Genomic DNA, 17,091 nt, shown 5'->3' on the forward strand with positions numbered 1-17,091 from the left:
ATATTGTTTGGAGCATACAATCATACACAAAAAAATGTGCAGATCGCAGTCCAACATTCAAAGAAATCCAAATCAAATAATGGCTGCAAATATAAAACAGAGATGAAAAATCTTTTATGAAACACTGATGAAAATAAATGAAAAGAAAGAAATTCATAATTGTTTGATATGTATGGGATGAAAAAAAAATAAATATGATGAAAAATATCAGATTTCATTTACAGCGAAAGTTTTACACGTTAACTAGAAAGATATTTGAAATATATATATGATACGATATATCGTGATTGTAACAGAAAACTGTGGTCTAATTTGATATTCATATTGCTTATACAAATTTCCTAGAAATTAATATTAAATGAAGACAGCCTTGTCAGATGAAAGTTTACACAACTAGAAGCGAAGCAGTGACTAGAAGACAAAACAAAAAAGAGAAAGATTTTGACTTGTGTATAGTATAGACATGATAAAAACATTTATTTTATGTTTCTATTAATATTAAGTTAAAACCATACGATCCTTTGGTATTAATTAGAAAAATGTTTACCTAAAATATCATCTAGGTTATCAGATGAAAACTCTAAAGTATCTGAAGTAACATAATATGCAGAAGCTGAATTTCTAGTTTTGTTGCTATTTCAGTGATGTTGAACAAAATATGAAGATAAAATTTTAAAACAGGATTGCTTGTAAGACAGCGAAATCAATTAACTTATCAAACACTGCATCAAGAGAAATTAGATACTTCTGTTTAAACAGCGTCCACACCGTATATAATCCAAACAAAATGTTAAAATCTTTATGCAAATAGTTAAATTTAAGTCTTATACAAGTCGGTTTTTTTGTCCTTAAATGTGATTTTCGTTTTGTTTCATTTTTTGCAGCATCTTCACGTTAGACATATTTGAACTAAACATTAAGAAGAAACTTAACCTATACATGCATTAGAATGTATACAGTGCTAGTTGAACCGGAATTTAATATATACAGGAAGTTAAATATCTAGGGCAGGCTAGGATTTGACCTATCTTTTTTTTTTTTTAAAGTTACGAGATACAAAGTGGACTATCCGTAATATTACTGCGATCTTCTGGCATTTGGACTTTTTGTTGTTTCTAAATTACTTCTGTAACAAGCGCAGATGGCATATAGTAAGGTAGGAAGTGGTAATTTCTTAAGGTAGATTGTATATTACATTTAATTCGTTTATAAATAAATCAAGCATGCCCCAAATATTCTCAAAACAGTAGTTTTTATTTAAAACAAAACATTCCCAAGGAATATTTTTGCCAAAAAGTTTTTTTTGTATTTTTTAAAATGTTTTTACTAGAGTTAGTTAAAACTGAAACCTTTCGGCTAAATAAGCTTACTATAGAATATAACATTACATGATATTAAATATTTTGTGATAAAATCTTTAAATATACGTTGTATAACACTAACCTTAAAGGGCGGATACTTTATATATATATATACAATGTAAGAGTTAACTGTCAACCCGGATTTCTGGTTTTGTTGATTATTGTCTACATGTCATGTACTTCCGACTTCTGATTGCTGATATCCCATCCTCCTTGTGAATTTTAAAATATACAATGTGGCGTCCATAATAGCTGTCAAATTAAGAAAGTTAACGTACTAGTTATATTTTTATTTCTCAATTTACACATGGGGCAAAAATTAGCCGCATGTTCGATATATTTATACATACTTGAAATGTAAGAAGTTAAGTTAATAATAAAAATAAATATGATTGCCATTTAAAGTAGCATAAATTTCTGCTGACAACGTGAAATTGCAGTATGTGATTTCTGATCGTCCAGAAATTATTAAATTTAGCATTATATTATTTAATTTAAATTTCAATAAACATTCTCCTGCTCATCACATACAGTATAATTATTTTTTAACGGCATCCAACATTCTGACAACTATTTCCTCTCCGCTCCCTGAAAACAAAACAATTTGGACTATTTGAAAATAGAATTGAGCCGCACCATGAGAAAACCAACATAGTACATTTGCGACCAGCATGGATCCAGACCAGCCTCCGCATCCGCGCCGTCTGGTCAGGATCCATGCTGTTCGCTTTCAAAGCCTATTGCAATTACAGAAACGGTTAGCGAACAGCATGTATCCTGACCAGACTGCGCAGATGCGCAGGCTGGTCTGGATCCATGCTGGTCGCAAATGCACTATGCTGGTTTTCTCATGGTGCGGCTCAAATAAGAATTTGTCTAGATATAGTTGTATACACAAGTTTTATTGACATTTAATAGATTTTTAATTACCCCCCCCCCCCACTCCCTTTATGGTGAACTATTTGAAATTAAAGCTATTATTTTGATTACAGTTATATTACTTGTTTCAATATTCATCAATATTTTTCTTGCATGCCATTGTCGACAAATAATAGTAAAAATAAGATCAAAGAAACGAGGCTCTGCCGAGCATTTTATCAATTTTATTCAACGAGTTTAATAAATTCAATATGGAAAGTCACAAATGTAATATTCTTTTTATCACATGTTAGCATTTCCTGCTGAAACATAAAAAATTTACTTTCTTCAACTATATAAACAAGTAAAATTTGACCAACGTCTCCTATACTTAAAACGACGTGGACGTCAAAGCTTTATTACACTAGTGTATTATCATTTTTGGAAGGTGATTTATCAAAACACAGCGCAGAATAGACTGTCTCACAACTAGTTCGTATCTATCCGCTGTACAATGTAGTTCAATGCGGAATAATTTACCACCTCTGACGTCATTATCGATTTGGCCTACTCTATCACCACATTTGAGACAGCCGTGGACTTGATCACAAACTTACAAGTACTCATGCCGAGTAAAACATAGTTCAGCATACTTTGAATATATACGAATGGCGCAGTAATTTACTACGAATAACTATCGGCTGCATGTCTATAGGTCAGAGACCACCAATTCAAAAAAGTACAGGGAACTTACTGGGAATGAGGTAAGTGTATACCTGGGAATAAGGTAACGTCTGTGCGTTCTGATTGGTCAGTCATGTAAACAAACCCAGGAAGTGATTATTTTTTCAAAATTGATATTTTTTCACTGCATTTACAGTATTTTATTATACATTTTGACAAAATTTTCTACATTTTATGTGTAATGAAAAAAAGTTGTATCAAATGAATTTCTCCCCCCACGTCAATGATGTAAACAGGGGGTCATCTCATTCACACGATTACTTAAATAAAGTATCACTATTCATATGTTTTTCGTCCGATATTTTGGTAGAACTAAGATAGTTCTTGAAAAACTTGTAATTAGATATACATGTTTCGATGTATGGAAGGCTGTACACGCCATAATGTTACAATGTAAGTCTATGGGAAAACAATTGGTGGTCTCTAACCTTTACTTCACATGGCAGGGGCCAGTTTCGCATTTGGCCTGGGTACGTTTTTTAAATAAAACAGACATATGTACTTTACAGGCATATATATTCAACTGGTTATTTATGATGTTTATAGAACTAAGGATTCCTGCGTACGAGTGGTTATTGTGTAAAATAAATATGTGCATGTATCGATTTTCCTAGCTCAATGTAGACGACCGGGTCTAAAACTTTACCGGACGTAACGGAAGTCAGACGAATTGGAAACGGTCGTCCATCCATCCAGCTTCGGCTCAAATTTGCGGAAAAAGTAAACTGTTATGCGATACTTTTCTTCCCACCATTATTTTCTTCTGGCCACATGCTTTAAAAATATGCATGTGTTTTAGGTCAGTCATTTGCAGATAATACGGTACAGGTCGCGCAAGGTGTGCATTTTGGGCCATTTTTGTCTCAAAATTTAGTGTCCTGAAACCTGCGTTTTACTCGTTCTTATCACAGAAGCAACATAATCGGCAGACTGAAAAGATCACATAATGAAGTGCTATGTCTATGCAAGACATTCTCTCAAAAATTGCCTTGAATTTGTCGAAACTGGATTTTTTATGATTTTTTCGCACTGGTATCAGCGCAGAGTTGTTGAGTTTTCAAATTTACTGTCCCTTGCCCCCATAAACAGGGGATTGAATGCATAACTGTACCACCAAAGCGCAGTATCATAATGAGGAACATTAGCTTGTTACTTCCCTTGAAAAGTTGTATGATAAAGCGCAAGGATAACCAAATATTACATTGGTCCCTGTCAGTTGGATTCCTCTGACTATTTCGTTATAACCTTTATCCAAGATGTTTCGGTTGGTCAAAATAAATATGCTTTTATGTGTAGGTTTCTAAATAAAAATCATTAATCAAACCTAGATTTAGCAAAGGGCCACTAAAAGAAAACCCGTCCTTGATCATTTTCCAACCCAATGAAATTTAGTATAGATATTGCTTTTGAAAATTACAAAGAAGTCAACGATAAAAACAGAGGAAGGACCAATCTACTTCTTGGACATAATCAGGAGAAGTAACTGACTAATGTTCCCCATTATTGATGATATGGTTAGCCGAATCAAATCCTAAATGTATTGGGTTTCTATTTATCAAAGCGCTGTTAGCGCTTGTGCCATTTTTGGAATGGATTCTTTTCATATACGTACTAACATAAATCACCTTCCATCAGTACTGTACTATCAGTACCTTGATTATGTAATGGCTTTATTTCACTCCCGCGACGTCAAACATGTGATAAATTTAAATAATGTTGTACACACTTACAGGTAAAATTGAGCAGTTGCTAGTCGGTTATTAAGAAGTGATTAAAATGTAGCCACGAAAGCACTGAGCTTGACAAAATAAATACTACTACTGTCTTGCATTTTAAGAAATGGTTGGAAACATCCAGACTGGGGGTGATTTGATGAGAAGATACATCTCAGGAATATCTAAGTGATATCCATTAGATTTTACATAGTCAATATTGTTGACTGCATTCTTCAGAAATAAATAACCTGTACAATATTCTTAATGTGGTACGTTACTTCATATTTTAAGATTTAAAGGAAAATGTTGGTATTACAAATGTATGCGCTTTCTAGTTTCATTTGATATTGTACTTAGTCAATTAGGGAATATTAATGCTTGTAGGTGCACATGGTGAAAAATAATCGTTTGTGTTACTATCATTATTCATATAATGTGCTAGTTATGAGATCGCTAAGAGTAATTTACGTTTATCAGTAAGATTTATTAAATGAAAATCTGTATACTACGTTTATGTATAATACTGTAATTGTTACTGGCGTTGGCGTGGGTACATTACAGATATCAGAACAATCTTACATTTTAGTGGAACCCAAATACTCGATACACTTGGCAGATCATCAGAGTGATTTTACTTCTAAAATGTAAAGTGGCTGCCATCAGTAAAATGCTAGTCTTGTGTTTATATAAATGAATAAAATAATCATTCTACCAGCAAGTGCAGTATTAGAAACGTAGGCTAAAACTTCAGGCACTTAATAACATATGTTGAAAATAATCATTCATTAGAACATACTTACTCAATTGTAATGATGCACATTACATACACCCGTCATTTTTCTATATAAATGAAAGACGCAGAAACCATTTTGAACCCATTTCGCTGTCTCATTTCAGGTCTTTGTCATTCTTCTTGTGTCTGTATGGACCAGCAGTGAAAGTGGACACGGTAAGAGTAGCCATTTAAATTAATAATGTTTTTTAAGATTTATCTATCCGTGTATTATTGTTAATACTTGCATCTCTTTTCCAGCCAGTAATCGTCATTAACCTGTCTCGCAATATGATCGGATTGATGTCATATGTCAGCTAGAAAACAACCGGTGCTAGCTTTGTTCCATGTTTATCCGTTATTTCTCTCTTGTACATATTTCGGATATAGATTATATAAATATTGCATTTCTGAGAAGGTGATATGAAAAATGTTCACCGCGAGATATATGAATATTGACCGAGGCGCCAGCCGAGGTCTATATTCATATTTCGAGGGGTGAACATTTTTCATATTACCCTCTCAGGAATGCAATATTCATTTTATTATACCGAAAGCTTATAAGGGTCAAAGCATTTACTGGAAAATCAACATAATAATTTATTTAACATTAAAAAGTAATTACTAACCAAATAATGAAGACAGAATTAAAGAGTCTTTACTTGTTAGGACTCATAATTTTTGGCGACATTGCTGTAATAAGATTTTTTTTGATAGATTTAGTCGAGACGATTACATATCGCTGACATCTATCTATATTTATTCTAATATTTCAACATTGCGTCAAACAGTAGCATTCGAAAAACGGCGATAACTTTCTTCTTTCTAAATGAAACATATAAGTGTGAGTACTCATTTTCTTAGTAAGATCATTTCCAAACTTATTGTTGTAGTCTCGATTCAATATTTGATGAAAAATTGTTTTCGAAATATTTTGCACGTACCTTAAAAAAGAAAATAATCAATGCGAAAGTATCAATTTCTCAACGGGTGGTATGAAACAATAATATCACATGCGCAGAAAAACAAAATAACGCTGTTGCGCATGTGATATGAAATTATGGATCATATCACCTGCGCAGAAATTGAAAATAACGATTTTGCGCATGTGATATAAAATCACTGGGGAATATGATATATTATTCAAGTTGAACTAATGGGAAATTTGCATTGGACATTTATGTGAGGTATAATAAAAGCAAATATTGAATGTAATTCGTGTTTAAAATAAGCGATCTGTTCGAAATAAGCAATTTCTAGGAGCCTTTAATATGATCTGCGATTTATGAACTGTTCCAAATCGTAATTGCTTTGTCGGGGTTCATGTGCAGTATACTTTAATAGAATCATGTACTGCTATATAACGTATAGAAAGAGAATAAAAATAATAATATTTGTGGGGAAATCATAACACTTGTAAAAGTAAATGTAAAATAGCTAAATGTTTAAAAATTCAGTTAGGGTGATATAAAAGATTGCCGTCCGTCTTTTCACACGCACACGTTATATTGAAGATGATACAGATGATGAGTTTACAGCAAAATCATGAAATCTAAACCGATGTATCGAGTACCGTACGTTACTCTCCCTCACCCCACTTCGACGTGCACCCACGGATATATATAAAACGATAACAAAATATAGAATTATTCCTTTGCATTTATTAAACAATTCCAATATTGAATAAAATTGTCATTCAATACTAAACCAGTTATACCACTGGTGCCCTATAGCTTTACTTAATTCCATCTGATCGATGTTTATAAAAAGTGACAAGGTGTCAACATCATTACATGACAATATTATGCGCATTAAGCCTATCGAAAAATGTCCTCTATGACACGACAAACAAATTGGGCTAATCGCCATCCTATCATCTACTATCAAACCATCGCGCTTGGTGAACTGGGCGGTTGTAGAATATGAAACCCAATGTTTCTGTCCTTAATATATTTATAAAGTAAAAATGTAGTAGGAACAGTGAATATTTCAAAACAATAAGATGATAATAAAAAGATAGTCCTATGGATTTGGGAAAGCTATATCTCTGTTGCCAGGAGAGGGATAACTGCGTTCGCGCAAAGGACATTTAAAAATGTTCCCAAATCGAGAAAGAAAAGTTCGGTACGTTTGACCTAATATATTAAGAAATACCTATATATTTTTTTCACAGATAACACTGCACTTGCACAAAAAGCGAACATACGTGATCAACGAAATATTGAGTATCTTGTCAGTTCTGTTTGTTTGACCTCCTTATTCAGTTACAGAGGTTCTTTTGTATGGAGCATGTTAAAGCCACACATCAAATTGAAGGTACCTGCATGGTGATATGGTCTTGTGTAACCGTTGGGAATTAAGGAAATACCACAATGCGGTTCAATTTTATGAAACTGCACTTTTTTCATAGAGATATTAATTTTGAAAATTAAGAGTATTATAGATATTGCAAACAAGACAACGTGCTATGACAATGCTCTATAAGCTTTTGCCAATGATATGTTATAACATTTTACAACAGTAAAGAAAACAGTATATTTTTTTGGAATTCAAAATGAAAATCAAACACATAATATTAGTATGTCACGTATTCTCTTCAAATGATTTGATGATGTGAAAGAATCTCCATACATATTTAGAAATTGAAGCTCCTGTAACACTTAAAGTGTCATACATGATTTCATAACCCATTGATCATATACCTTTGCGGCGTTAACTGACAAAACATACAAAAAACAGTAGTAGATGTATGACAATCTAAATTATTACAGAATATGCTTTGAACAATTGCAGTAAATTACGCAATGAACCCGGGTAAACATGAATTATATAGTACAGATATGTCTTACTTTTGACAGTTTTTTTCCAACAAGTTGTATTTGTTTATCGAACAAAGATTTATCTCCCTTTGGTTCTTTATTTAAAAAAGGGCTGGAAACTGACGAATGTCAAAGCTCGCCTTGTCAGAATGGTGGAAGTTGTATCGACGGTGTTGGCAAGTACACATGCCAGTGTCCTCAGAGAAACGTTAGTGTTACATCAGGGACTACCCGGACCTTCCTTACGGGCTTCAGTGGAACGCATTGTGAGAATGACATCGATGAATGCAAGGTCCAGCCCTCCATTTGTCTGAATGTTGCAGAATGTGAAAATACAATGGGTTCATACAATTGTAAATGCGGCAGGGATGACACGACGTTTTATACAGGTTGTATATGGCTTCATCAATTTACATCGTAAATTATAAACATTCATAACTTAATTAAGCTAGAAGCTGAATGATCATTATCGTGATTCATAAATTCAACACTTCTCAAACACTGACACTAAAAGGTCATTATCTATTCCATCGATAACAGATGATAACTACACAGCGCAAAGACTGTAATCTTTCAGTATGTAAGATAATTGAACCGCACCATGAGAAAACCAACATAGTGCATTTGCGACAAGCATGGATCCAGACCAGCCTGCGCATCCGCGCAGTCTGGTCAGGATCCATACTGTTGGCTTTCAAACCCTATTGCAATTAGAGAAACCGTTAGCGAACAGTATGGATCCTGACCAGACTGCGCGGATTTGCAGGCTGGTCTGGATCCATGCTGGTCGCAAATGAACTATATTGGTTTTCTCATGGTGCGGCTCAATTTTTAGCATTCAAATTGATAAAACTTTATCATTCAGCAATGTTTTAGTCAAAGATTTGCCTACTATGACAACCGACAAAATTTTGAGACACATTTGGTCAAATACGTAAAGCACACAATGAAGATGATATGGCGAAATCGTGTCTATTTTAACTTTTTACTGTTATAGGTACCAATTGTGAAAAATCTACAACCTACTGTGATATACACCCAGAACTGGTCAATGACCCTCCAGCATGTAAAAACAACGGAACGTGTCAAGCGCTACATATGGATTATCGCTGCGATTGTGCACCAGCTTTTACAGGTTTGTTTTATGTTGTTTGCTTACGTATATAGCACAGTGTTTGTTGTTTGAGTATGAGACTGCATTCTTAACATTTAAATTGCATGTTTAAAAAGAATTTTCCATTTACAAAGTCAGTAAATTCATATGGCTGGTGTATAATGAAAAAGGTTTCCATCGTAATATATAAGAAATCAGTTACCAAAATATGACATTTTACAATAACATGACTTGGACATATTAGAGAAGCTTTGTGAGACGTCTGATTTTGAAATCTACTCTCTTTTATGTGAAAACCGTTTGAAATATTAGTTGGTGTACATGTAAATGTACCACAAACATGCATGTACAAAAGAATGTATTTCTGTTGAAACTAAGTATGTGCTCATAATGTACACGTAGTTTGTAATGTTTATTGTTTTATTTAGAAATCAGAGTTAGTGATATTTACTACCTAAACGCCCTGAAATGATTTTCTGTTTTGTACCGAGCTTATCAAAGATAATTTTTGTTATTTTGTTCTATATTTAATTTAATCATGCCAGAATTTACATTTTCTTATAAATACAAATATCATCAAGTTTGACGTTATATGGTAATGTCAGCAATATATTTATCTGACGCAAACAATTGTTAGATTTTACAGTCAATTGAAGGTATGTATCTGTTTGTTGACCTTGTCTTAAATATAGCTGAATTATAGTAATCGCCGTCTAATGTCCTCGGTGATCAGTCTCATCCGCTGGATTATACACATTCCAGAAATGTACTTTGTGCTTTTTTGTTTGTTTCTGTACTGAGAACAAATCTCTGAATGTCCTGTCGCAATTTTGAACGTCCGGTGAGAAGCAAAAAAAAAAAAAAAAAAAAAAAAAAAAAAGTTAAAATGAATAATGTAATGATCCGGCCATATGTTTTCCTCCCTTACCAGAAAGAAACCATTCTTCTGCTGTATAGTTAAGTTTCTGTACTCTTGTTACCATTAATACACAAAATTAATTCTCACTTAACATCAACAAAATCATTTTCTTTTATGAAATTCATTGTAATGTTATAAACAACAGACGCATAAAACGAAAGTAGAGATAAAATATCAGACGCAAACAAATGTGTGATTTAGCAGTCGTTTGAAGACGGTTATCTGTTTGTTATTCTTGTCTTGGAATAAAGAATAATTAGAATAACACCTATTGTCCAGCAAATTAGTGCAAACCGCTTCTGGGCTGAGTCCTGCTTAGAAATTAAGATATATTACAAAAAGTAGGTGTGTCAAGTATCTAAACGTGCCTGAAATAAAGCGTGAAAATGTATTTTTTTGTTAGACAACCTTAATCTAGCCTAAGCCTTTGGTATAATAATTACCAAAGTGTATCTTCTAGCGTACAAAGTGTAACCTACCTGAATGGTAAAAATATAAGAAATGAAGAAGTTTCTGCAAACAATTGTTGTATTTCCAGGTCGACGTTGCCGGGTTAATATAGATGAATGTGAGTCAAACCCATGTCACAATTCCAGTACCTGTGTTGATGGTAGCGGCGGATACGAGTGTGTCTGTATCCCGGGTAGAAGCGGAATCAACTGTGACATTGATACCGATGAGTGCGCTTCAAATCCATGTCTCAGCGGTGGTGTATGTACTGATTATTTCAACAGGTAGAGTCAAATTTGTTTTCGCTACCGATTGATCAATAAGACTCAACATAACATGCAGAATCTTATAACTCAAAAAGTCAGATCAATTTAAATTGTGTTTCACTAACACTGATTCTGAAAAAGAGGAATAATGGGACTTACTGCTTTTGAAGATTTGTCGTTTTGGATCATGGAGAATATTTAATTTTACTTTAATAGAATTCCACTGAAGCCGGTTCTATGGGGGCATAAGGCGTGTTGCACATTTCATTACCTCTCATGAACAGATTCAATCAATAAAATCTGTAAAATGATCATTTGGAAGCAAAGAATGCAACCAAGAAGAATAATAGCAGACTAGGTTTGATTGAGTCTGTTCATGTGAGGTAATGAAATTTACAACACCTCTCACGCCCCCTAGCACCGGCTTAAGCGGAACTCTATTACATATATGTTGAATGGACTCCATGATCCCAAAGGACCAGAAAATATAACAACACTGAATCCAAACCGAGTCTGCTATTATGTTGCTTGGTTACGTTCTGTGCTTCCAGAGGATATTTCAACATATTTCATTAACTATAACAACAAGAGTTTTTAAGTGCCATGTGGTGTCTGTAAAAGGTCTACCTGTACTTGCACTCAGTGCTGTTATATTTTCTGGTCCTTTGGGATCATAGAGAACATACAATTTTACTTAAATAGAGTACCGCTAAGAAGAAAGCCGGCACTAGGGTGCGTGAGGGTGTTGCATATATCATTACCTGTCATGAAAAGTCAATACTCAAAACGAGTTGCTTGGTTGCGTGCTATGCTTCTAATGGGTCAGTCTATAGAGTTTTAATGCTGTTGGTAAAGTGAAAAATTTGAATAACATCATTATAGATAACCGTTCCTTTACACTATTAAAATACACTGAAAAATTGATACATGTAAGATATTCACTGAATTTATTTTTAAGTCGTACTAACAGTGTAAAAGTAATGTAAAAAAAGAAAAGAAAAATAATAAAAAGAACAACGACAACAACAAAAAGTTGCATTGAACATTACATATACATTAACAGTTCAATAAAAATTAAGATTTTCTCCCTGTTCTCTATCTACATACTTTGATACATTATATTTCTGATAGAGTTCAATGTAATGGACAATGTACATTTCCCCCTTAAATTAGTTTTTAAAAGAATATATTGCAAATGAATAAAGTAATAAAATGTCGCTTTAACACTTTTAACGTAAAATAATCTTGTAAACGTTGTATTGGCAGAGCGGTATATTCAACCAATGGACTAATTTTTCCAGATTTGAATGTAATTGTACGGATACAGGATTCACGGGTATGATGTGTGATATTAGTATTGATGACTGTGCGTCAAACGCATGCGCGTATAACAGTTCCTGTGTTGATGGAATCAACGGATACACGTGCGCCTGTATCCCTGGTAGAACCGGGATCCACTGTGACATCGATATTGATGACTGTGATTCAGAGCCATGTCTCAATGGTGGATTGTGTATTGATCATATGGACAGGTAGAGCCAATTTCGTCTTTGCTATTTTGAACCCTTAGCCTGCTAAATTTGTATCATGAACTGGTCCGTTATTCAATTTGGGCGATACCCTTGATTATTAGACGGGGTGTTGACTGAAAATTTACTGAGAGAATAGCGAACAGTGCATGCCATGATCAACCTGCACGGACGGAATCATTTGCCGCCAGCAGGCTAAAGGTTAAAGTTCAGAACAAGGTATTGTGTCTAGTAGAATGTTAAGTAGGTTGTATTACATTTGAGTAATACTGCTCCTGAAAGATTAAGAAGTGACATAGCCAGTATGATAAATAAATTAAATACTAACGCTGATATAACACAGTCAGTTGTTTATTTTCCAGGTTCCTTTAAAATAAGTGACATGCCACGGACTCTAAGTTAGCTTTTGTTTTTACTCCAAAACCAGATTCTGTTTCAGACCTCAAGAATATTACAACATATATAGTACAACAGTTCAGTGGTTCGGAAGTACGTTATATATGAATCATGTCATGCAGCCACTCGGTATCTGTAGGGTTGTGTTCTAATGAGATACCTGTCTGTAGCATAGCAGAAGATCTGATGAGTAATTTGATATTTATAATTAGTAAGCATGCACAATACACCTATCTTACTTGTATGCAAACAAAGGCTATGTTAGTTGTCGAGGTCATGGTGTCGTTATATGAGCCGTGCCATGGAAAAATCAACATAGTGGCTTTGCGACCAGCATGGATCCAGACCAGCCTGCGCATCCGCGCAGTCTGGTCAGGATCCATGCTGTTCGCTAAAAGTGTCTCTAATAGCAATAGGCTTTGAAAGCGAACAGCATGGATCCTGACCAGACTGCGCGGATGCGCAGGCTGGTCGCAAAGCCACTATGTTGATTTTCCCGTGGCACGGCTCATATTACAGTTAACTGAAGCATATTGCTATCATAGTCTTAATGTGATTCATATTCGTATATGTTGTTATGGTAAAGCACCATTTTAAGTCCCGGTGTTACATTAACAGTTCTATTTTTTTCAGATTTGTTTGTAATTGTACGGGGACAGGTTTCACGGGTGTGACATGTGATGTTAATACAGATGACTGTGAATATCCGCCCTGCATAAACGGAGCTATGTTCAACATGACATTTCTAGCGGATTTTGTATTTGTTTTGTTAAACCTACTTTATATACAGGAAGTGAAGTGACTTTCAAGCTTGTCGCTGAAATGATGATAGTTCAACACTATAGAACTAATTTGTCAACATATATGCATGTATTTATGTAAAGATGCTGCTTCTGCACAATGTAGTCATTTACGCAGATATGGAAAAATATATTTTTATAATAATTTTCATTATAGAATGTCTTTATCTAGACTTGATTAACTAGCCATTACATTTTTATACTTTATCAAATGTAAACTTTTTATTTACTTTAACGGTCATTTGATGTTCACGCACATGATTAACTGTCATGGTCATTAGATATTCATACACTTGATTCACTATCATGGTCAATTGATATTCACAATTTATTTATTTTTATAGTCATTGACATTTAACTTACTGTCATGGTCATTAAATATTCATATTTGATTTACTGTCTTATCGAAAGACATCAATGTACGAGTAGTATAATTGCACATCTTTGTTGATAATTTTGGCAAAGAGGCAGGTCCAGTACGACAGCGAATAGATGCATTTTCCATGATTCAGAGAATGTCGCCTCATTCTAAATGCTTCCTTAACATAGTGAGCACTCTTAAGCATATGTTTGCTACTACTTGTTGACAATATATTTGCAAACTTTTGCAAAGTGGGCCATGGGTTATATCCTAAATATTTATTTATTATATCTACATATTTTGGACAACAGAGAAGAAAATGGTATTCTGATTCAACAGCGTTACATGTACATAATTTGCATTTTCGATCATTTCGTTCAATATTTAAAAATACATAAATGTGTTTTGAATTTTCTGAAATAATCAAACTTGGGCATATTCTGAATACAAGTATTCCAGTTTTGAATATATTGATCTCGTAGACGCTGCTTAAACAAAGGCAAATAGTTAACATTCGTATTAGATTTTAACTACACATCCCCAAAACCTGGACTATCTAGTAAACAAATTTTACAAATTCCCAATGATAACTTGATTGTCGCCGAGACGCGAGGACGAGTCCATTTCATGATAACTGATAAAATAACAATTCATAAAGCTTACACATTACTTGACTAGTATTTGTTCATTTAAACTATTTATTAAGTATACGGAAATATAGCTGAGTCGGATTAAATGCAGATAACAATTGGATATGAGCAAATCATTTTAGGAGTTCGAATCCTCATGAAGATTTTTTCAGATTTTTGTTTTGTTTTTCTAATTCGTTTTCATTGTTGTTACCTTTTATTTGTTTCTTTCTTTGATGGTTTGTATTTGCATATAATATCTTTATATAGTTCATTATTCGCTTAATTGCACACATTTAATAAATATTCTGTCATCTTTGATATAATGCTAAACCTTTCTAATCTGCCATATCGGCTTTAGATTTTCTGTCCTGTTGTCACAGAGTAAATGAAGGAATCTATTTTTTTTCAAAGCAAAAAGAAAATATGAATTAAATGTCGATGCTGAGTTTCGAACCCACACGGCAAAATACATGTTTAACATGGACAGTGTGCTTTACCTCTGAGCTTATTTGTAATTGGTATTAAAGCTAGAAATATTTAGACTTTAACATGTTAGAACATTTTGAATTCCCTATGTTCCATTTTAATCTATGTAAAGTCATGTTTGTAAATAACAAGTTATCGTTGGGGCATAGTACATGTTTTGCCCAATTAACATCCATATTACTACTGCATAGATCTACAAACATTTTATACATGGATGTATCCTGGTTTTTCATTAGTTTCAGCCAGTATTTCAGAAGTCTCTCTACAATAACTGAAAGGGGAAATCTATCTAACTCTTCAAAAACAGCTACATTTTGTGTTTGTTGGCGTACGCTAAGAATATTTCTACAAAACTTTACATGGGTTTTATCAATTTCTTTATTATCATAAATGCCCCATACCTCTGCGTTGCATTACAACATTGGTAACACTAAGAGTCAAAGAGTGACCATTTAGTTCTTATATCTAAATTTACCCCACTAAATAATCCTTGCTAACAAGTATGTGCTTTCAAGGCTTGATCGGACAATGACTTAACAGCATTTTTTATACTTCCAGTATAAGCAAAATTAACACCTAGATAACAAAAGTGATCCACCACTTCAATTGGTTCGCCATTTACGAACCATCGAAGGTCGTGTCTCTGTTTACGTTTTTCAAATATACATATTTTAGCTTTATTAGCATTAATGTTCAATCCCCACTTTAAGAATATTTATACACTGAATCTAGCTGGGCTTGTAAAGTACGTGGATCGTTGTGAATAACGCTATATCATCTGCAAAAAGTAACATATACATACATCAACTGCATTTGAGAACATTAGCTCATTACTGTTGTTGTTATGTTTTGTGGAATTGTATTTCATTGTTTCTTAGCAAGTATCTACATTAAATATTACAAACTCTTTTAGTTGTTAATACTATATAATTATTATAAGTCATTTTATTTGTACAGTGTCTATAAGAAATTAAAACACTATTGATATTAAAATGCAGGGCCGTAGGAACAGGGGGAGGAGGGGGGCAGGGGGACGCCCCCCCCCCCCCCCCCCCAATAATTTGACCGTGTATGGTAACAGTCTTAGCAATTAATTATTTTTTAACAGCGAGTCCATTTCAGCTGTGACCTGTCACCAGACATGCAGTTTTATAATTGTATTGTTAACGTTATTAATGTCAAATCAAAACAGAAAAACATGTAAAAATGATAAAAACGCCTTAGAAAATCGTTTTTTTTGTCGGACCTTAGCCCGAGAATAAGGTGAGTGGTTTTATACTTTTCTTATTATACTGTATTCATTTGAAAATGTCAAAACATGGGGTATATTGTATATGAAATTGCAGTGGTAAAAGTGGTCTTAAATGCTCCCAAAATGCCCAAGAATGCAGGAAATGAAGCGCTGAATTTCAAAATTTTCAAGGGTAGCATGCACTCGGAACCCCTCTAGCTGGTCCCCTACTTTTCTATTTCAGTCGGCTGATTTTTATAATGTTGCCCCCACCCCAAATCTGAAAATGCTTCCTGCAGGCCTGGTACAACTTTAGTATGTCTACTCTATATCAAGCTAAACTAACCTACTTCTAAGGTTGTATTAGCCCCCCGCTGAGCTCAGTAGGGCGAGCGCAGATCTACGAATCTTATTTATTTGGGGAAGAACTGGTTAGTACTGGAACGGAATCCAGGAACACTTGTTACGTTAACTGTCCCCGTTATATAATAGAAATACTGTTGAAACAACGGCGATAAACCTTAAACAAAGAAAGAAACAAACAAAATTGTATTTCTAGTAGCAAAGTTATTAAAAAAATGCAAGTGCACCGGCTCAAATCTCTATAAATGACGAAACGAAGAACTGGAAAGAACTGG

The 17,091-nt window shown here is 33.9% G+C and overlaps 1 protein-coding gene across 1 annotated transcript; it reads left to right on the plus strand.

The window, feature by feature from the left end:
• Positions 1–892: 892 nt before the first annotated feature.
• Positions 893–16,131, plus strand: LOC123547110 (fibropellin-1-like). The gene is made up of 7 exons (XM_053551388.1): positions 893–1,156; positions 5,576–5,627; positions 8,380–8,658; positions 9,267–9,404; positions 10,841–11,036; positions 12,320–12,550; positions 13,577–16,131. The coding sequence occupies exons 1-7, from the start codon at positions 1,142–1,144 to the stop codon at positions 13,743–13,745; spliced, it is 1,080 nt and encodes a 359-aa protein (XP_053407363.1). The 5' UTR covers positions 893–1,141; the 3' UTR covers positions 13,746–16,131.
• The last annotated feature ends 960 nt before the right edge of the window (positions 16,132–17,091 follow it).

This window comes from Mercenaria mercenaria, chromosome 9 (genome assembly GCF_021730395.1).
Source record: "Mercenaria mercenaria strain notata chromosome 9, MADL_Memer_1, whole genome shotgun sequence".
NCBI lineage: Eukaryota > Metazoa > Mollusca > Bivalvia > Venerida > Veneridae > Mercenaria > Mercenaria mercenaria.